Consider the following 22664-nt stretch of genomic DNA (forward strand, 5'->3'; position numbering starts at 1 on the left):
GTGTGTGTGTGTGTGTGTGTGTGTGTGTGTGTGTGTGTGTGTGTGTGAGGGGGAGGTGGGTGGGTCCCTGGGTCGGGGCAGGTCAAGCCTGAGACTCAAACTAAGATTCCCATCCTCCACCCCACTGCCACACACATACACATCTGTTTTTATATGAAAAAAAAACCCATCTGAAAATGATCCCAGAGGAAGACCAGGATGGAAGAGAAGGAAAGAAATCCCGGAAGGAAAGACTCCAGAGTACGTGTGGAAGGTAGAGGAGACCTATTGACTGCACCTTGTTGACCTGCATTATGGGTTCCTTGAGGGCATAAAATCGGAGAGCCTTCCCAAATCAGCTTTCCCCTCCCTGTATTCGTGAATCATTCTCCTGCCAAGAGGAGGATGAAAGGGGAAGAGCCCCACTACCCATCCTCTACTGCCTCCAGCGGGAAGCATGAAGGTTCTAGACAGAGCAGTCTGCACTTCCCAGGAATGAAGAGTTAACTGCAGAAATGCCAATCAGAGGCAAGATGGAAACAAGATTGTCTTGAATCTTATCTAAATATGTAATATTGGCACAAATCAGTAGCAGCTCAGCTCCAGGGTCCTGATTGATTTAGAGTGCCCTGGAGCCCAATTTGAATTCAGAGAAGAGCAGTTTAAGCAATGCAAGATTCCATTTAACTGTCATACCCCAGTCAGTTCTTGGCGGATGGAGGAAAGTCTCCAAAAGTTTGGGAAACTAAACACATAAGGACCCAATTATACCTAGAAAATAGGTGGCTACCAAGCTGAAGGGACACAAATTCATTTCCTCAATCTGCTATAAAAGTTGGGGCCTGCTGAACCATTCACCGCCCACCAATTTTCTTCACATGTTCAAGGAAATTTGAAAATGAATGAACATTTTCAATTAATAATATAAAAATAAGGGGGGGACAAGATCTGAAAGAAAGGGTGTTAATTTTCTAGTCTGACATTTACTTTTCATTGGAGTGAAATGGATGCCAGTGATAGAGAAGAAAACCTGAAGCAGTGGCTCATTTGTTGTTTTTTTTTTTGAGGAGAACCTTTTTTTATTGATATTCTGTGATCAATATCAATATCATTGATATTCAGTGATATTCTGGTTCTGATGAATTTAAGAATGCTAGCTAAACAAAACAGGATCTTGGAGATGGGAAAAACACCCATCTTCAATGCTGCAAGAGCTGGATTCTCACTTAGCAACATTTTTGCAATTAAAAAGAAAGGTCTTTTAAAGAAGTTTACTAATTTCCACATGATTATCATACATCAGCTGTAAGCAACTACTTATGAGTTTTTTTAACACACCAAAACTCACCAGCAAACTGGCTGAAAGAATTTCATAATAGAAAACTAAATGTATGGCAGACTACCTTTCCATCTGTGATTCAATCAAAATTCCAAGGAAACTAAATATTAACAAGTTATTCAAAACATATAATTAGTTTTTATGTGAGCATTGCTAATTCTGGCCAACTGGTGCTCCAGATAAACCCGTATTTACTGATATTATAATTTAAAGCATCCTTTATTCTGTTCATCGTGTCATTTTGATGTGAAAAATAGAAGTAGGGGGGCTTCCCTGGTGGCGCAGTGGTTGAGAGTCCGCCTGCCGATGCAGGGGACGCGGGTTCGTGCCCCGGTCCAGGAAGATCCCACATGCCGTGGAGCGGCTGGGCCTGTGAGCCATGGCCGCTGGGCCTGCGCGTTCGGAGCCTGTGCTCGGCAACGGGAGAGGCCGCAATGGTGAGAGGCCCGCGTACTGCAAAAAAAAAAAAAAATAGACGTAGGGGAGGCCATATGTTTTATCTTAAGGGTGATAATTCTTGGGGTCATGCAAATGAGAATCATAATCCCCAAACTATCTTTTTCTGAACTACTGAAGACTTAGAATGAGTCAGAAATATACATTTTGATTTGATGACTGAAAGCAACCCTTTAACTATTAAAAAAAAGAGTACTCCAAGTGGGATGGCATCTACAGGCTTTGTCCTATTTATGGGTGTAGGCAATGAGAGCTGCATTTATGTTGTCAGTATTCTATTTGTCCTCCTCTAATTTCTCAAATGACCTAATTATACATGTTCTCAATATGTCTCAGAAGGAAAAGAACTGCTGATATGGTCAAAAGGCAAAATGCTGAATATGTTTCAGTGCTTCTTATATTCCATGGCCTGATTATGGGCATTATTAAAATTACACCTTGACATTCTTCTAGAACATGGCATTAAACACTTCCTAACGTTTCACAGTGAGAAGTGAAGCACCTCCTGTCATTTAAAAATACCTGACTTCTCCCAGCATGCCTGACATTAATACTTACTATTTTGTCATTATGATGTCTTAATTTACGCATTTACTTGTTAACAACTACTTATTGGCTACTTAACAATTTTTCTATCAGGTCTTATTACTTACAGATGCTGTATTAGTTTCCTGAGGCTGCTGTAACAAATTACCACAAACTTGGTTACTAAAAATGGCAGAAATCTATTCTCTCATAGTTCTGGAGGCCAGAAGTTCAAAATTGGGCAGGGCCATGCTCCCAACAGCAACTCTGGGAGAGAATAATATTACATTCCTGCCTATTCCAGGTTCTGGTGGCTGCCCTGGCTTTCCTGGGCTTGTGGCTGCATCACTCCAATCTCTGTCTCTGTGGTCACATTGCCTTCTCCTCTTCTGTGTGTCTTTCCTGTGTGTGTCTCTTATAAGGATACTTGTTATTGGATTTAGGAGCCACCCAGATCAACCAGGATGATCTCCTCTTTGCAAAATCCTTAAGTTAATTATGTCTGCAAAGACTGTTTTTCCAAGTAAGGTCACGTTCACAGGTTCTGGGGATTAGAGTGTGGGCACCTTATTGGGGGCCACGATTAAACCCACCACAGATGCAAATTTTAAGATAGAAATGCTTTGTAGCTTCTAGGCAGATTTCCTAAATCTGCCATTTAAATGTTACACAGCTGAGCTTTTCCCCCTAAAAGTCCTCAAATAAACATCAAGCTTCTTTAGATATGACCCCTTGCATAAGTAAGTTCCATGGTTAAATGCATTCATTCACTCTAATACAATTGATTTGCTCACTGGTAAATCTAATAGTGAACATATCTATTTCCTTTTGGTATTCACATGACACTGAAAGAGCAGAAAAGCCCCTAAATCTCCTTTCTTGCCCTCTCTTCTGACAAGGCCCTCCAAATACTCATGGGTGATCGAAGGTGGTAGTAGATAGACAAGAGAAAGATCTTGTAAGCATGAGTTCATTCACTATATCCTTAAATATGTCGAGTCTCTACTTTGTCCCTTGTATCATTCTAGGTGTTAGAGATAGAGGTAGAACTAGTTTCATGGGCATATGACCTGTGCAGATGCAGTGGGCTCCCTGATGTCGCCATGTTGAAACTATTCACAATTTTTTTTTTTTTTTTTTTTGCGGTACGTGGGCCTCTCACTGTTGTGGCCTCTCCCGTTTCGGAGCACAGCCTCCAGATGCGCAGGCTCAGCGGCCATGGCTCACAGGCCCAGCTGCTTCGCGGCATGTGGGATCCTCCCGGACCGGGGCACGAACCTGTGTCCCCTGCATTGGGAGGCGGACTCTCAACCACTGCGCCACCAGGGAAGCCCTATTCACAATGCAGGAGGCCTGCATTTTCACTTTTCACTGCGGCCCACAAATTATGTAGCCCAAGCTGAATGGATCAGTGAGCAATGTAAAGAAGGTTCTTGTTCTCAAGTACTTGTCAGGTCATGTGATGGTGGACAGACAGTACCAGTGCTTCATGTGTGAAAACATGTTGCTAAGCACTTTGGGTGTGAAATCTAAGATTAGCTATGGAGAATGAGTATGGGACCACATCTGGTATAGTTTAATGGTATCATGGACCGATTCAGTTTCTTGTGTTGTCTTCTGCTGTAGCTTTTCACTTGTTCATGTCAAGTTTCAGTTCTGAATTTCTGAGCAGCATTTCCCAAGATACAACCAGAATTAGCTAATTGGCTATTAAGATGAAGTTTTCAGGATGATACCTGTCACAAACTCTCTCTAATATAAACATGAATTTCAGCATTTAGCAGGACAAGGACCCTGGAATCATTGCAACAAGAGCAATATTTTGATAGCAAAACGTGTTTCAAATCCAGTCTTGGACATCTCTTTCAGAGAACAATAATTGTGTGATGTTTATCTTCTGGAAAAAGGCTATTCGTTTGGACCTCCTTTCAAAGAACTGTTTACTCAATATTTTCATCATGGTGGCATACCAGATTATATGAATGAGATCTGGCTCCTTACATCTGCATGGTTTTCCATCAATCTAAGAAAGATCAAGCATACAGAAAAACTTTTTATTTTTAAATCCATGTTACCTGTGAAAGGGATAAACTCAGAACTGAAGTGGTTGGTGGAAGTTTAATGCAGTTCAATTAAGGATTTGTACCCCAAAGTAAGAGTTATTGCTTTTAGTTCCATATCTAGTTAGTCACACTAGATATATAGCCACTTTTAACAGCATTGTGCCATTACTGGTGACTTTAATTACTGTTTGGTAACCTTATCTACTTCCACCAATATTAATTAAATCCATCTCTGGGGGGAAAAGACATGAGGGAGTTGTCCCAACGTATGTTGATTGGAAAAAAAGCAAATCATAATCTTTACTGTGGCTAATTTTCTCAGACCCTTCTTTCCCGAGGACAGAAAGAGGTGATCGCACCATTAATTCTAAGAAAAGAACTTCTTTTCCCTGAGTGCCTCCTGTTGAAATCAGCTGACTGATTCCAATGGAAACAATCTCTTTATCTTCTCATGATGTTGTAACTGCCTGGGCGTCCTAACGCAACTTCAAATTTCAATCTGTACTCAGAACCAATGGGAAAAGTTTTGCAGAAACTCCACAAAACAAAGCAGCTCTCCTGATACCAAGGATCTATGATTAAATGCGGCCTTACGCATTGAATCAAGTGTGCCATTACCCTCACTCCCATGAACCTGTCTTTCAGCACGATCCACGACAGCAAGAAGACAAAGGCTTTGTTACAACAGAACAGAGCAGAGACATCTGTGGCTGTCAGCTTCTTTAAAGCCAGTAAATACAGGTAATTAGTCAAAGTCCATAGAATAGAAAAGGGAGCAGTTCTTTTAAGAAAGAGCTTCAATGTCAGACCATCTTCACCAAAAATTCGACTGCATTCCCTAGAGAAGAAATAGAGGTTAATAGTCAGGTATTAATTTTAACACATCTTGTGTAGACTAACTCTTGACAGCCATTTTTAGCCAAGAGCACAAACCCTGAAGACCCATCGTTCATCTGTGGAACCTACTGAACCCAGTTCTGCCACCTACGGGCTGTGAGTACAAAGGATTCTGTGGAGGAGTCCACATCTCCCCAGGCACAGAGCTAAGCCTTTCCTACCCATTCTCTGGAGATTCCTGGGGGTAGCCTTTCTGCTGTTGCCAAACATTCTGAGAAGCCCGGAGAAATCCAGAAATGAATGGTTGCTGGAATTGCTAGCTATTCGAAGAGACAGATGATTCTTTCCCAGTGGACGAATACAACAGGGTCAAAATGGTTGCTACTGTTTGAATAGGCTACAGACCACGTGCAGCCTCACATATCGTGTGTAGGCATGCACAGCTTGGGATTTTATTATTCCTAAAACATTATGCCTTTTTCTGACATATCTGCCCAATGGACAAATTTCTTTTTCCTCTAGCATTCTTAAGGCACAAAAAAATGAAGGAAGCATCTGTGATAACCCCCAAATGGTAAAATAAATAAATAAAATTCAGGTTGCATTTATGTACAAACACCTGGCCATTCTGGAGGAACTGTCTGAATTCATTGTGTAAAAATAGTCATTTCAGTTAAATCTTTGATTTGCTTGGTTTCTGACTAAATTGATTATTTAGCCCAAAGGATTGTTTTAATCAAAATGTTGAAGCTAGCGATACATATAGGCAACATCAAAAGTGATAGAATAGCAGTGCCTTTTGGATTATGGACTGAAAACAGGCTCTGAAAATTCAGCTTTATTTTTTTCACCCAGTTGTACGTGAACATTCAAGCTTTCATTGGGCAGCTGTCTTGTGCCAGGCATTGTATTTTCAAGAGTAGTATAAATATTCTGTTTAAAGCAACAAGTTGTTCATATTTGCACATTTATAATGTTTATAAATCTATTTAAATGGCTCTAGGTAATACTAGTTTCTGGTTTCTCTTCTAGCTCTCTCTGAAGAGAAATAATTATGCCTCAAAGTATTGCAAAGCAAAGTAATCTCCAGCCAGTGTTTGCCTCCCATGTATGAAGCAATGTACCCCATAGGAGGACCACATGGCGGGAGGGCGTGACAAAGTGGTGAGGCTCCAAGCACAGGGATACGGCTTTCAAAATCAAGTCCCATAGTAAACGTTGCTTCCAAGCAGCTGAGAACACAGGGAATCATAGGCCAGTGATTCTGGGAAGGTTAAAAATGCATTTTGAACACATAGACAGTCATGTGGTGATTTTGCTTTCATGTGGCAGACAACCAAAATGGAAAGACTTTTGTAAAATGGAAATGGGATTCCCAAAGCTAAATTTTAACTTGAAGGAGACAGAACATCAGTGAAGGGACTAAATAAGCCAGAGGCAAAGCCTTTTGCAAAGTAAACAGAAATTACACGTGCTCACACACACAGGTAAATGGATGGCCTCTCTGTTTTGTTTTATTGACGTGTAGTTGATTTACATCAGTATTATAAAATGGATGGCCTTTCTAAAGCCCTACCTTTGAGATACTCAAATCAGAGTTACACACAGAGCAAGCAGCAGTTTTCATAGAGCAACTGGGCACACATTTTGTGTTCTGTACTTACAAAGGGATTTGCTCTGTGAGGAAGTCTGCCAGGGAGAGCTGGAGTGGAGAGTCGTGGGTTTATCCTGACATCTATAACTGCTAAATGTCCTTTAAAATACACGTTTATTAAGAACCACAACAAATCCATTTCTGATTAAAGTATTTCTTTTCTTATCACTGGTCTTAGCCAGTGATGGTTCTTCCTTCCCAGAGCCCACCATCATGCTGGGTAGAGTGCTCTCCAGCAAAGACTTTGGATTCAGGAGAGGGAACGCCCTGCCCCATGGGGAAGCCAGTGGAGGCACATGGATGGGGAGAGTCCCCCAGGCAAAGGGCTGCTGCCCGGCAGAGGCTCTTGGCCTGGCTCATCCTGACTCCCAGGTATTGGCTTCCTCCTTGTTACCCTTTCTTCTTCCCTTCTCGTCTCACTGCCAACCTTCTCCCCACTTGTCACTGCTGTTACAAGAATTAATAAAAATGCTCTCCATTCAAACGCCAGTTCACCTGGGTAAAACCTTTTGCCATTTAAGCAGTAAGTGCTGGGAAATGTGATTTTTTTTTTAAAAAAAAGATGGATTTCTATGGAGAAGGAAATAACAATAGTAGGTCTCTCCTTGGGATGATGAGATCAGAATTTCTAGACAAGAGGCATTGACAGGAGGCAGAACTTGGAAAGAAGCTTAGAAGTCGGGGGACACTAATAACGTAACTATGCTCATCATTGTTCCAGCAGCTACTAGTGGAACCCTTTCTGTATGTCAGATGGCATCTTAAGTACATTTCATAGCTTCCTGACACATGGCAAATTTATCTTTGGCTCTAGTTTCATGCTTTCTAGAGTTTTTTTTCCTTAAGAAATTTCCCTTTGATACCCTTTTGATATACCATCAAAACTATGGTATATAATTTTTTTCTTCTTAAATTTCAAATTCACCTGAGGCAATTGAATTCTCTTGATAGTATATAAATGGAATGATGGAAATATCAAAAACTACTTCCAAATGAACAATCCTTACCACCTAGATTTGATACCTTACTGAAAATTCTTTTGATGTTAGTGATAAGAAAAAGACTGGAAATGCTTTCATAGCATTCAAGAGAAAAGGAGGAAATAGGTATAGGGTCTGGCGCTATGGGACAAATCCTGTTTTCAGTCTTATATACTATATTTTCCCCTTGTTCTGCCACGGGAGCTTCAGGGGGTGCCTTCTTGGCAGATGGTGTTCATGAGTCTACAGGGAAAAAAGATCAAGGATCTCAGCATTTTCTGGCAATGTTTACCTCTCATATGGAGGGGGCCACTGGAGAATATTCCTTTCACAGTGTTTTCTGCTCGACAATAAAAGCTCTTTGATTCAGTTTCAGAAATGCGCAACTTCACACTAGGCACTAACAGGAGGAGGTGTCTTGTCAAGTTACAGGTCTCACTAAATTCAGAGTTAGTTCAACATGAGAGATGCGGTGAAGATGAGACTCATTCCCCAAACAACACTTCTGTCAGCAGGAGCCTCTTGTAAATGTATTCTCTTCAATAAAACTGACTTGGCTTGCTTTGAGGTGTTCTGAGGTATTACTTCCCAGACTAAACTTTTGCTGTTTTTATCAGCACGTGTGTCTAAACCATAGGAACACATGCTATGGGTAAATGGAGGTATTTTCAAACAGGGAGAATTTTATTCTGATAATCATGTCCCTTGCAATCATGTATTAAATATTGTTATTAATAAAGATCTTATGCCCCAGCATCATGTCTACTTTGATGGGAAGAAATAGAAAGTATTTTTAGCAATCCCAAACAGGTATAAGGCTTTTTTCTTTCCTCCAAACCAGAAAACATTTATCATTCTTGAATTGGTTTTTGTTTCTTTAATGACAGCTGAACGTTCATGGACACACGTGGAAAATCAGCTCACAGGGTGACTTCAGTATTCCCGGGCACTTCCAAGCTGGTGATAAATTGGAAGTTGAAGATTAAAGCCTTCACAGTGTCTTAAGTTTTCAAGGACAGTCTTATAATGCATCGATGGTAACAGTCACTCCTTCCTTTCATTAGGTAAAAGGGCAAGAAAGAAAGGTTATTTTGGCTCCTGCAATACAAATTTATTGTCATTCTGCTGAGGAGCAGTAAGTGGGTGAAGAAAACTGTCGCTCTCCCACTGCCATCTGCTGAGGTCAAGACTGCTGTTTTCTCTTGGCGATCAGAGTGACCGTCCTGGAAGTTATTCCTTAGTTCTGGCTTTTCCTTTCAAGAAGCTGTCTGTTAGCACAGGACTTTGACCCGAACACTGCTTGTGCCTTCCTTGAGTGCTGTGCAGGGCTGGATGGCATGTCTGCCAGCTTCCTGATCTCCCCAAGATGGGGCTGCAAAAGTCAGGTTTAGCCCCGAGCAACCACTAGAACCACGGCACTCTCAAGTTCATGGCTAGCAAACCAACAGACGAGGCTCTCTGTGCTCCTAGCCAGCAAAGAACAGCATCTTTTAAACCATCCCGAGGCCAAACTTCCCTTTACCTGAGACCAAGTCATTTCATCTGCTATAACACCACTGTGTCCAGAATACGGAGCAAATGTTTCTGTAATAATCTTATTAATACAGTTTTTTTTTTCTGGGCTCGAGATCTTGGGTTGTTCTTTTAAAATGTGGCTAGAGATAAATTGATCTGAATTAAAATCTGGGTTCCATTATTTATAAGTGTGTGACAGTGGATGAGTCCCTGAATCTCTCCAAACCTATTACCTCTTGTGTTAAAATGGGGATAACTAACACCGTCTTAAAACGTGGCTGTTACCACCAATGACGGTTAATAAGCTAAGATATACAAAAGCACCAGCACAGGGCCTGGCATGTTGTAGACACTTAATAATTTTGGGGGTGGTACTGATTCTGTTTCCTCATGTTAATATGTTCACTACCGACCTCAGATCCTGCCTCTCCACACTCCTCAACTCAACTCATATTCCAAAGAGATGAAATTATGCATATTTGCATGAAATTATTTCAAACCATCTCCTACTGGCCATTTAACATGAAACCTACCTGAATTTTTTCATTGGAGATTGCTTTTCTTGAGCAGTGGCCAGATGACCAGAGTAATAGACTGGGAAAAACATAATGTTCCAGTTTGTTGAAAACCAAGTCATGAAAAATGGACAGTAGAAGTTCTTATAAGTAATTTTTACAATCTGTGTGGTTCCAACCCAAGATGATGACACTGACAGGATGATCAAAAGTCCCCAGATGGCCTTCAGAACCACAGACGTACAGGATAGGCAGCGAGCCTTGATTCTGTTTCCCTGGCTGCTATCCTCAGGATGAGTCTGTGTTCCATCATCCCCTGCAAACAGGAAAGGAATACAAATGTGTGGAAATCAAGTTATAAAACAGCAATCAAAAAGGCAGACAGTAGAATCACCAGTGTTCTCCTGCTGTCATTTGAAGAGACAGATAACTCTAGCTCATTTTCTGTCTGGAATCTGGAGTCTCTGCTCTGTAAGGTACAGTGTGTATCTGGACCCCTATCCAGGCTATGACGATGCTCATGGACTTGGTGGATGCTCTCTGTTCCTGGGTGTACCCTCCCCACTTCCTTGTGAGAGCATTACACATTTCAGCTCCAAAGGCTTTGGCCTTGGCCACGTAACCTGCTTTGTCTAATCAAACGTAAACAGATGTGTGGTATGCCACCTCTCAGCAGAAGCTTCAAGAGGCATCACAGGGTCCCACTACCTCTCTAGCTCTTCCTTTCTGCCACTAGAATGGAGAATCCCAAAAAGAAGCTGCTCTTTGGGTCTATGTGGGAGAATGAGCAGAACCCTGTGTCTGCTGACATGAAATGTGAACAAGAAATAAGTATTTGTTGTTATATTCCACTGAGTTGCTTTTTTTTTTTTTTTAACTGCAGCAAAGATGACTATTAAGTTGAAAAGGATGTGTCCCCAAAACAGAGCAAGTCTGGACTGCACAAAATTACCTTCCATCTCGGAGCAAATTACGACTTAATATGTTTCTGGGAGCACAGTGAGTTCTGCTTTGTATTTTTACATTTACTAAGAAAATTTAGTAGCATTTTTTCACACTAAAATAGTCAAAGCTCTCTGAAAGTGACAATCATAAAGGTCTTCTCCCCTGATAGAGAAAACGAGTTCAACTTGTTTTTGAATTTATGAATTTACGTACCTGTCAGGAAATTTAATGGGAGCAGTGGTCACCCTGAGTCCCCAGATAGTAGAATCCTGGGGGAAAGGCGGCAGAATTGTCTGCAAGATTCTGTTGTGTCTCCAGGGACCTCCTTTAAGCGTAAGGCTTATCCTGGGGTTAAGAAAGTGGTGCAGCCCACAGATAGCAAGTGAGGGTGGATGGTTTCTCACTTTTCCTCTCCAGAACCTGCTGGCTCTCCTGCTGAATGTGTGCTCACTGCTTAATGACCCAGGTGGGACTGCCCCACTGGGGTAAAGCTTTCATCCAGCTAAGGCTTCCTGATATAATTATTTGGGGAAAGTGGGTAGCAAGATTTGAAAGTGAATTCTTCACTGCAGAATATAAACCAAGTAAGGATGAACACAGCAATTCCTACATGACTTCCAAGTCTCATAAACAGAGTTCTCAGAGCCTAGGCCTCCAGAAGATGAAAACTGGTATTCTTTTATTTATTTATTCAACAAAGTCCTATGGAGACTACCAGGAGTTAGATAGTCGGGTTCCAGGGGTTCAAACAAGAAAGACTTGAGCTCATAATCTAGACAAAGGCCAGAGAACACATCTAATACAGTATGATAAGGGCCACGTATGGCAGATACAAGGCCACATGGAAGCAGAGGAGAAGCACTTGTTAAGAGGAGGCGGGCATAATGATTAGGAGAAGCTCCCATGATGCAGTGACATTGAGATGAGTCAGTAAGTATGTTAGCCAGCTCCCTCGGCTGTGTACAGACTATACTTCATAACAGTTCTGCAAATTCCCTCTATGACCATGTGGCTTACACAGAGAGTAAAGGGAAAAAACAAAAATGTATAAGAGGGTGGAATAAGAGACTCTGGTGTTGGAAGGCTGGGAAGGGAACACGAGCCTACCCAATTAAGTAGGCATTATTCCCATTTTACAGATGAAAAAACTGAGAGTTGTATTAAAGGTTGTTCAAGGTTGAGCCTAAGACAGTATGACTCCAAGGTCTAAACTTTTTATTCTGAATATTGATTCTGTCTAGGTTTCAGGCTTGAGCTCCCCGTTTAAGCACTGGAAGTTTCAGAAGTGGTTTGGAGAAAAAGTTCTGTTTCCTGGCAGGAATGGCAGCCTTGCATGAAGTTTGATAGAAGTGATATTAAGAGAAAGGTGTACTCTACTACACTTCAGATCACATTATTCTCAGGGAATAGCTCATAAAGGAGGAACGATTCTACAAAGATTTTAAGTATCCCTTTGAGTTGATATCTGCCTTTACGGTCACCTTCTTTGAAGATTGCATCTGTACCACCGTCAGAGCATGGAGAATATTTTTTTTTTTTTTTTTTTTTGCTGTACGCGGGCCTCTCACTGTTGTGGCCTCTCCCGTTGTGGAGCACAGGCTCCGGACGCGCAGGCTCAGCGGCCATGGCCCGCGGGCCTAGCCGCTCCGCGGCATGTGGGATCTTCCCAGACCGGAGCACGAACCCGTGTCCCCTGCATTTGCAGGCGAACTCTCAACCACTGCGCCACCAGGGAAGCCCGGAGAATATTTTTGATGACACCAACAGTCACCTAAATCCCCACCTAGTGTTGACTCATTCTTTCTTCTGCTAACTAAATTGAATTGTTGACAATTCTTTTACTATCTACAGATACCATAGAAAGATTGGCTCTCCAGAGTTCTTTTGTTTTTCTGACCATTTTAAGCATGATTTTCTAGAGTCCTGCTTAGATTTATTGTTTTGGATATATCATTAAAATTGATTTACCAGGAATTCCATCCGCTTCTATGAACCTTGATTGGAGTCAGACAAATTGATGGTAGAGGCCACTGGAATTTGGAAACATGAGTGAAAGTCCTAGTCCTGCCATTGGTTGGCCCTGAGTATATGTTTAATTCCATCTTAGGTTCTCTGTCAAACAGCGATAATATGTATCTCATGGGCTTCATTTTGAGGTTAAGTACCATAACGTTCATGAAAGAATGGTGAGCTACTCTTCAGATTATTTTTCTTTTCTTTTTGGTGTCTAGGAATATCCCCAAATGTCTTCTGAATCATTACAGAAAGAGTAAATCATGCCCCACGTGGTCTTTAACGGTACAGTTTTTAAGATTTGTAATCTCTATATGATAGGTAGGGCAAATTTATTAACCATATTTAGTTAACTGGAACATACTGTTCTGAAGATAACTGGGATGATAAGAATATTACCGTAACTTATTAAAGCCAATTAAAACTTTCTGAAGATTTAAGATGTGATTTTCTTCACTTTTAAAAAAAGAGTTTTAGCCTTGGGGTCCATAGTTGCTGAGATTCCATTTTAAAATATTGTCGTTTTTTGAAAAAATCTTTTCTCGTATAAAACCTCCTTATCAGATAAGTAGGACCCTACAAGAGGCTTTCACACTTCTTCTATACCTTTGTTTACCTGAGTCCCCTGAATTACCATTTCTCTTCTGTTTTTTTTTTTTTTTTTTTTGCGGTACATGGGCCTCTCACTCTTGCGGCCTCTCCCATTGCAGAGCACAGGCTCCGGACGCACAGGCTCAGCGGCCATGGCTCACGGGTTCAGCTGCTCCGCGGCATGTGGGATCTTCCAGGACCGGAGCACGAACCCGTATCCCCTGCAATGGCAGGCGGACTCCGAACCACTGCGCTACCAGGGAAGCCCTCTCTTCTGTTTATTTTTTAAAGCTAGTGTTCTCAAAGTTTGAGGGTTTTTTTTCCACTACCCACTTGTTTTGAATAGAGTATTTTGTTGTTTTTGCGTTGTCACTATTGATTTTAAGGATGCAAGAGATTTTAATATGTTGCTGGCCAAGCTGAAGGAATATATGGAGAAGGAGAGATTGAAAATGTAGGTGGAAGAGATGGAGAGAAGGTGATCATGGATGCAGAAGGAGTCAACATCAGAATGGTAGCGAACACAAAAATCAAAGGTGGTCCCCACAATGATGGTAATTAGCAAATTAGCAAACAAGAGAACAGAGACATTTTGAGGCAGAGAGGAAAGCATCTCTTAGCACACAATTGTTTTAGTCTTTTCAGGAAAGTAGAAGTGTGGTCATATGATGAGAGCAAGTGAGTATGGACTCAGAGCTTGAGAGCATCTCTGGGGAAGGCAGTACGATGTCCACCACCAAAATGTAACAGTATTGGGCAGCAGCCTAATGGACCCAGCTGCATTTTAAAATGATAAGTTTGCTGGGAAACCCATGGATATATTAAGGTAATTTATCTAGCAATTCCAGTAACCAAGTAACCCAGGAGTTGGTAAGTGGTCAGGCACACGTGAGGAAATGCCAAAGGTCTTGATTTAGTAGTAAATGCTGATCCGGGAGACAACTGAAGTGAAGGAGGTGTAAAATTGGGAAAACTAGAAGAGCTCCAAGGACTGGCAGTCCTGATAAAGACAAGAGCAGAGTCTGTGATTTTTCTCGTACTTTTATTCTTCTCAGAATGGGCACAGTGTGCTAATACTAAAGCCCAGGATTGAGGTAAAAGATGCTGGCTTTTCACATCTTGAAGACGAGAAAACTAGTTTCCTTATAAACTTCATTAGAAGTCACTGTTTAACCATACGTTAAACCCTCCAATTATAGGTTTTGGTATTACTTCTCTGCTACACTGTACACCGTACATCATTAATGGATTATATCTGCACATTTCCTTTCTTCCTTCTCCTCCCACTTGATAAACTTTCCCCACATGCACTCCTGAGAGTCCGTGTAACATCTCTACATTCTGTGCCAATGGTGAGATCTTTCATTGCTGGCTAGAAGCTTACCAAACGTACTGTTATTTAAGAGGAGGTTACCCGCATACCTGATCTGTTCTGCCTCTCGGCTCTGTGTCCACAAACTCCAGAGGATCCTCGACTCTGAAGTTCAAGAATAGGAGCAGAAGAATCTTCGGTGACAGACAGAGGGGACAGTTGTCTGCTGATGCTACTGTGTGAACTGGGGCAGTTGGCTCCCGGTTTACATCGAGTAACTGATGATCTGGAGGTACCTGGGAAGAAAGAGTTCATACCAGTTTGAGAATTTCCTCAAGGAAAACAGATTTTTAAATGCCTTGGCAGTAAAATATATGGAACATTCATTGAGTTCATTTCTAATTTTAAAAAAGGGGGTCCTAAAAAGAGAATGCTATGTTGGCAAGGTCTGTGTCCCTAAGACAAAGGGTCTTTTTAGATAAATCCATTAACTGGAAATGAACATTAGAAAATGGTGTTTGGGTTGACATATCTGTTCTGAATTAGAACTGTTATCACAGTCAAGTAGTTTACCTCAAGGAAAGCAAAGTGATGATACGCTGCTTCCTCCCTTTTCTTCGTAAGGCTGACTGTTGAATTCCTAACTGGTAAGACTGCCAACAGGGTCTCCTATTAAATCCACTATACGCTTTTCCATTAGATTGATCACTAAAATCCAACTTGGTTGTGTCTCTCTGCTCTGGCTAGGACTTCCAATATGTTGAATAAAAGTAGTGAGAGTGGAATGCTTTCAGCTTTTTCACTGTTGAGAATGTTAGCTGTGGGTTTGTCATATATGCCCTTTATTATGTTGAGGTAAGTTCCCTCTATGCCTACTTTCTGGAGAGTTTTTATCATAAATGGGTATTGAATTTTGTCGGAAGCTTCTTCTGCATCTATTGAGATGATCATATGGTTTTTATCCTTCAATTTGTTAATATGGTGTATCACATTGTTTGATTTGCACATATTGAAAAACCCTTGCATCCCTGGGATAAATCCCACTTGATCATGGTGTATTATCCTTTTGATGTGTTGTTGGATTTGGTTTGCTAATATTTTGTTGAGGACTTTTGCATCTACGTTTTTGCATCTGTGATATTGGCCTGCAATTTTCTTTTCTTGTTATATCTTTGTCTGGCTTTGGTATCAGGGTGATGCTGACATCACAGAATGAGTTTGGAAGTGTTCCTGCCTCTGCAAATTTTTTTGAATAATTTAAGAAAGATAGGTGTTAATTATTCTCTAAATGTTTGGTAGAATTCGCCTGTGAAGCCACCTGGTCCTGGACTTTTGTTTACTGGGAGATTTTTTTTTTTATTACTGATTCAATTTCATTACTGGTAATTAGTCTGTTTATATTTTCTATTTCTTCTTGGGTTAGACTTGGGAGATTGTACATAATTACAAATTTCTTCTAGGTTTTCCATTTTATTTGCATATAGTTGCTCATAGCAGCTATGATCCTTTGTATTTCTGCCGTGTCCATTGTAACTTCTCCTTTTTCATTTCTGAGTTTATTGATTTGGACCCTCTCTTTTTCTTGATGAGCCTGGCTAAAGGTTTATCAATTTTGTTTATCTTTTCAAAGAAATAGCTCTTAGTTTCATTGATCTTTTCAATTTTTTTAGCCTTTATTTCATTTATTTCTGCTCTGATCTTTATGATTTATTTCCTTCTACTAACGGGTTTTGTTTGTTCTTTGCTTTCTAGCTCCTTTAGGTGTAAAATTAGATCGTTTATTCGAAATGTTTTCTTTTCCTGAGGTAAGCTTGTATAGCTATAAACTTTTTTCTTAGAACTTCTTTTGCCGAGTCCCATAGATTTTGAGTCATTGTGTTTTTGTTTCATTTGTCTCCAGGTATTTTTTTATTTCCTATTTGATCTCTTTAGTGATTCATTGGTTGTTTAGTAGCATATTGTTTACCTCTACATGTCAGTGTTTTTTGCAGTTTTTTTCTTGTAGTTGAATTCGAGTCTCATAGTGTTGTTGTTAGAAAAGATGGTGATATAATTTCAATTTTCTTAAATATACCGAGGCTTGATTTTGTGGCCTAGCATGTGATCTATCCTAGAGAATGTTCCATGTGCACTTGACAAGAATGTGTATTCTGCTGCTTTTGGGCGAATGTTCTCTCTCTATATGTATCTGTTAATTTCATCTGGTCTAATGTGTCACTTCAGGCCAGTGTTTCCTTGTTGATTTTCTGTCTGAATGATCTGTCCATTGATGTAAGTGGGGTGTTAAAGTCCCCTATTAGTATTATGTTATTGTTGATTTGTCCATTTATGTCTGTTAATGTTTGTTTTTATGTATTTAGGTGCCCCTATGTTGGGTGCATATATATTTACAATTGTTATGTCTTATTAGATTGATCCCTTGATCATTATGTAGTGTCCTTTTTTGTCTCTTGTAACAGTCTCTACTTTAACTCTATTTTAACTCTGTTTTGTCTGATAAAAGTATTGCTACCCTGGCTTTCTTTTGATTTCCATTGGTATGGAATACCTTTTTCCATCTCTCACTTTCAATCTGTTTATGTCTTTGGATATGAAGTGAGTTTCTTGTAGGTCTTGGTTTTGGATCCATTCAGCCACTGTATGTCTTTTTTTTTTAATAATACTTTTTAAAATTGCAATATTGCTGATTTACAGTTTGTGCCAATCTCTGCTGTACAGCAAAGTGACTCAGTTATACACATGTATACATTCTTTTTTAAAAAATATTCTTTTCCATTATGGTTTACCCCAGGAGATTGGATATAGTTCCCTGTGCTATACAGTAGGACCTTGTTGTTTGTCCATTCTAAATGCAATAGTCTGTAATAGTTTGCATCTACCAACTCCAAACTCCCAGTCCATCCCTCTCCCCCTCCCCTTGGCAACCACAAGTCTGACCTCTGCCTGTGAGTCTGTTTCTGTTTTGTAGATAGGTTCATTTGTGTCACATTTTAGATTCTGCATATAAGTGATATTGTATGGTATTTCTTTTTCTCTTTCTGACTTACTTTACTTAGTATGATAACCTCTAGTCACGTCCATGTTGCTGCAAATGGCATTATTTTGTTCTTTTTTTATGGCTGAGTAGTATCCCATTGTATATATGTACCACTTCTTCTTTATCTGTTCAGCTGTAGATGGACATTTAAGTTGTCTCCAAGTTTTGGCTATTGTGAATAATGCTGCTAGAAACACAGAGGTGAATATATCTTGTTGAATTATAGTTTTGTCCAGTTACATGCCCAGGAGTGGGATTGCTGGATCATATGGTAGTTCTATTTTTGGCTTTCTGAGGAACCTCCCTACCATTTTCCATAGTGGCTGCACCAACTTACATTCCCACCAACAGTGTAGAAGGGTTCCCCTTTCTCCACACCCTCTCCAGCATTTGTTATTTGTAGACTTTTTAATGATGGCCATTCTGACCAGTGTGAGGTGGTACCTCATTGTAGTTTTGATTTGCATTTCTCCAATAATTAGTGATGTTGAGCATATTTTCATGTGCCTATTGGCCATCTGTATGTCTTCTTTGGAGAAATGTCTATTAAGGTCTTCTGCCGATTTTTCGATTGGATTTTTTTTTTATTGTTGAGTTGTGTGAGCTGTTTATATATTTTGGAGATTAATCCCTTATCTGTCACATCATTTGCAAATATTTTCTCCCATTCCATAGGTTATCTTTTTGTGTTTTTGTTTTTGTTTTAGTTCTTTTTTTTTTATGATTTCCTTTACTGTGCAAGAGCTTGTAAGTTTGGTTAGGTTCCACTTGTTTATTTTTATTTCTATTGCCTTGGGAGACTAACCTAACAAAACACTGGTACAATTTATGTCAGAGAATGTTTTGCCTATGCTCTCTTCTAGGCGTTTTATGGTGTCATGTCTTATGTTTAAGTCTTTAAACCATTTTGAGTTTATTTTTGTGCATGGTGTGAGGGTGTGTTCTAACTTCATTGATTTACATGAGGCTGTTCAACTTTCCCAGAACCACTTGCTGGAGATTGTCTTTTTCCCATTTTATATTCTTGCCTCCTTTGTTGAAGATTAATTGACTGTAGGTGTGTGGATTTATTTCTATTCTGTTCCATTGATCTATATGTCTGTTTTTGTACCAATACCACACTGTTTTGATTACTATACCTTTGTAGTATTGTCTGAAGTCTGGGGGAGTTATGCCTCCTGCTTTTTATTTTCCCCCTTAGGATTGCTTTGGCAATTCTGGGTCTTTTATGGTTCCATATAAATTTTTAGATTATTCTAGTTCTGTGAAAAATGTTATGGATTATTTGATAGGGATTGCATTAAATCTGTAGATTGTTTTGGGTAATATTGCCATTTTAATAATATTAATTCATCCAATCCAAGAGTATGGGATATTTTTCCATTTCTTTGAACCCTCTTTAATTTCCTTTGCTAATGTTTCATAGTTCTCAGCATGTAAGTCTTTCACCTCCTTGGTCAGGTTTACTCCTAGGTTTTTTTGTGTGTGCGATTTTAAAAGGAATTGTTCTTTTTTTTTTTTTACATTCTCTTTCTGATTTTCATTGTTAGTGTAAAGAAATGCAACCAATTTCTGAATGTTAATCTTGTATCCTGCTACTTTGCTTAATTCATTTATCAGATCTAGTAGTTTTTGTGTGGGTCCTTAGGGTTTTCTTTATATAGTATCATTTCATCTTCATGTAGTGACAGTTTTACCTCTTCCCTTCCAATCTGGATACCTTTTATTTGTTTTCTTGTTTGACTGTTGTGGCTAGGACTTCCAATACTATGTTGAACAGAAGCTGTGAGAGTGGGCATCCTTGTCTTGTTCCAGATTTTCGTGCAAAGACTTTCAGCTTTTCACCGTTGAGTATTGTATTAGCTGTGGGTTTGTCATAAATAGCTTTTATTATGTTGAGATATGTCCCCTGTATACCCACTTTGGTAAGAGTTTTTATCATGAATCGATGTTGAATTTTTTCAAGTGCTTTTTCTGCATCTATTGAGATGGTCATGTGGTTTCTTAATTTTCTTTTGTTAATGTGGTGTATTACATTGATTGATTTGTGTATGTTGAACCATCCTTGTGAACTTGGTATGAATCCCACTTGGTCATGGTGTATGATTTTTTTTATGTGTTTTTGGATTCAGTTTGCTAATATTTTGTTCAGAATTTTTGCATCTATATCCATCAAAGATATTGTCCTGTAATTTTCTTTCTTGGTGGTATCTTTGTCTGCTTTTGATATCAGGATGATCACGGCTTCATAGAATGTTTTGGGGAATGTTCCCTTCTCTTCAGTCTTTCGGAAGAGTTTGAGAAGAATTGGTAAATATAAGTTCTTTGTATGTTTGGTAGAATTCGCCTGTGAAGCCATCTGGTCCTGGACTTTTGTTTGCAGGGAGTTTTTTTAAATCATTACAGATTCTATTTCACTGCTAGTGATTGGTCTGTTCAAATTATCTATTTCTTCTTGATTCAGTTTTTGTGGGCTCTATGTTTCTAGAAGTTTGTCCATTTCTTCTAGGTTGTCAAATTTGTTGGCATATAATTGTTCATAGTATTCTCTTATTGTTTTTTGTATTTCTGCGGTTGAGACTTTTCCTTTTTCATTTCTTATTTTGCTTATTTTGGTTCTCTCTCTTTTCTTCTTGGTGAGCCTGGCCACAGGTTTGTCAATTTCTTTACCCTTTCAAAGAACCAGCTCTTGGTTTTATTGATTTTTTTCTATTTTTTTTTAAAATCCCTATTTTGTTTCCTCCCTGATCTTTATTATTAACTTTCTTCTGCTGAATTTAGGTTTTGTTTGTGCTTGTTTTTCTGATTCTTTTAGGTGGTAGGTTAGGTTGTTTATTTGAGATTTTTCTTGTTTTTTTGAGGAAGGCCTGTATTGCTATTAACTTCCCTCTAAGAACTGCTTTTGATGCATCCCATAGATTTTGTATGGTTTTGTTTTCATTGTCATGTGTCTCAAGATATTTTTTAATTTTCTTTTTGATTTCCTCATTGACCCGTTGGTTTTTTAGTAGCATGTTGTTTAGTCTCCATGTAATGATTTTTCTCTCATTTCTTTTCTCTATATCTTTTGATTGGAGCATTTAGTCCATTTACATTTAAAGTAATTATTTATATGTATGTTCTTATTGCCATTTTGTTAATTGTTTCTGGGTTGTTTCTGTAGGTCTTTTTTTTTAATTCCTTTATTCTTTTTTCTCATCTCTTGTGATTTGATGACTATCTTTAGTGTTATCTTTTTCTTTTTTGTGTGTGAATCTATTATAGATTTTTGGTTTGTGGTTACCATGAGGTTTTCATATAGCAATCTATATATATGCATGATTGTTTTAAGTTGCTGATTTCTTAATTTCAAATGCATTCCAACAACCCTGCATTTTACTCTCCTCCCCTCACAATTATTGCTTATTGTGAATATAGATGATTTTACCACTTTTGTCTTTTAACCTTCCTACTGGCTTTGTGAGGGGATGATTTCCTACCTTTACTGTGCATTTGCCTTTACTGATGAGCTTTCTCCTCACATGTGAGAAACACATGTTTCTCACTGTGTCCTTTTTTGCTTAGAGCAATTCCTTTAACATTTCTTTTAAAGCTCGTTTGGTGGTGCTGATCTCTTTTAGCTTTTGCTTGTCTGTGAAGCTTTTGATCTCTCCGTCAAATCTGAACTGAGAATCTTGCTGGGTAGAGTATTCTTGGTTGTAGGTTTTTCACTTTCATCACTTTAAAAATATTGTGCCACACCCTTCTGGCTTGCAGAGTTTCTGCTGAAAAGTCAGCTGATAACCTTGCATGAGTTCCCTTGTACATAAAGTGTTGCTTTTCTCTTGAAGCTTTTAATATTCTCTATCTTCAATTTTTGCCATTTTATTTACAATATGTCTTGGTGTGTTCCTCTTTGGGTTAATCTTGTATGGTACTCTCTGTACTTCCTGGATTTGAATGTCTGTTTCCTTTCCCAAGTTAGGGAGGTTTTCAGCTATTATCTCTTCAACTATGCTCTCAACCCCTTTCTCTCTCTCTTCTCCTTTTTGGACACCTATAATGCAAACATTAGTGCACTTGATGTTGTCCCAGAGGTCTCTAAATTGTCCTCATTTCTTTTTATTCTTTTTTCTGTTCAGCATAAGTGATTTCCACTACTCTGTCTTCCAGCTCGTTGTTCTGTTCCTCTGTATCATTTAGTCTACTGTTGATTCCTTCTAGTGTATTTTTTCATTTCAGTTATTGTATTCTTCATCTCTTTATATTTATTCTTTAATGTTTTCTAACTCTTTGTTAAAAACTTCTAACTTCTCACTCTGTGCATCCATTCTTCTCCCAATTTTTTGATCATCTTTACGATCACTATCCTGAACTCTTTCTCAGGTAGATTGCCTGTCTCCACTTCACTTAGTTCTTCTTCTGGAGTTTTATCTTGTTCCTTCATTTGGAATATGTTCCTCTGTCACCTCATTTTGCCTAACTTGCTATTTTTATTTTTATGTACCCCCTGGTAAGTTGTTCGTATTTCCTGACTTTGGAGAAGTGGCCTTCTGTAGGAGACATCCTATGAGTCCCAATAGCACACTCACCTCTTGTCACCAGAGCTATATGCTCTAGGGGTTCCTTCTATGAGGACTGTGTGGGTACTTCTGTTGTGGTGAGCTGACTACACCAGTGGTCTGGTAGGTTTATTTGGCCCTGGTATGATTGGTTGCCAGGTCCGGCTTTGTGCAGAGGCTGTCAGCTGCTGGTTGGTGGGGTATGATCATGAGGCAGCTGACTGCAGAACCCTGGAGGTTCCAGGGCTAGTGGTGTGTTACTGGTGGGCAGAGTCAGGATCCAGGAGAACCTGGGGCTGTTGCCCACCTACTGGTGGATGAAGCCAGGTCCTGGGGCTTGTGCCGGCCTACTGGTGGACAGA

The 22664-nt window shown here is 39.5% G+C and overlaps 1 protein-coding gene across 1 annotated transcript in view; it reads right to left on the minus strand.

The window, feature by feature from the left end:
* Positions 1-22664, minus strand: part of SLC35F4 (solute carrier family 35 member F4) — a 292769-nt gene that overhangs the window by 12776 nt on the left and 257329 nt on the right. The window contains exons 2-4 of the mRNA XM_029238899.1: positions 14835-15020; positions 9882-10179; positions 4981-5200 (exon numbers count right to left, since the gene is read on the minus strand). Of these exons, the coding sequence (XP_029094732.1) occupies positions 4981-5200; positions 9882-10179; positions 14835-15020 (704 nt within the window). The remainder of the gene's footprint in view (positions 1-4980; positions 5201-9881; positions 10180-14834; positions 15021-22664) is intronic.

The sequence above is a fragment of the Monodon monoceros genome, unplaced genomic scaffold, assembly GCF_005190385.1.
Source record: "Monodon monoceros isolate NGI ecotype Baffin Bay Population unplaced genomic scaffold, NGI_Narwhal_1 Super_Scaffold_21, whole genome shotgun sequence".
NCBI lineage: Eukaryota > Metazoa > Chordata > Mammalia > Artiodactyla > Monodontidae > Monodon > Monodon monoceros.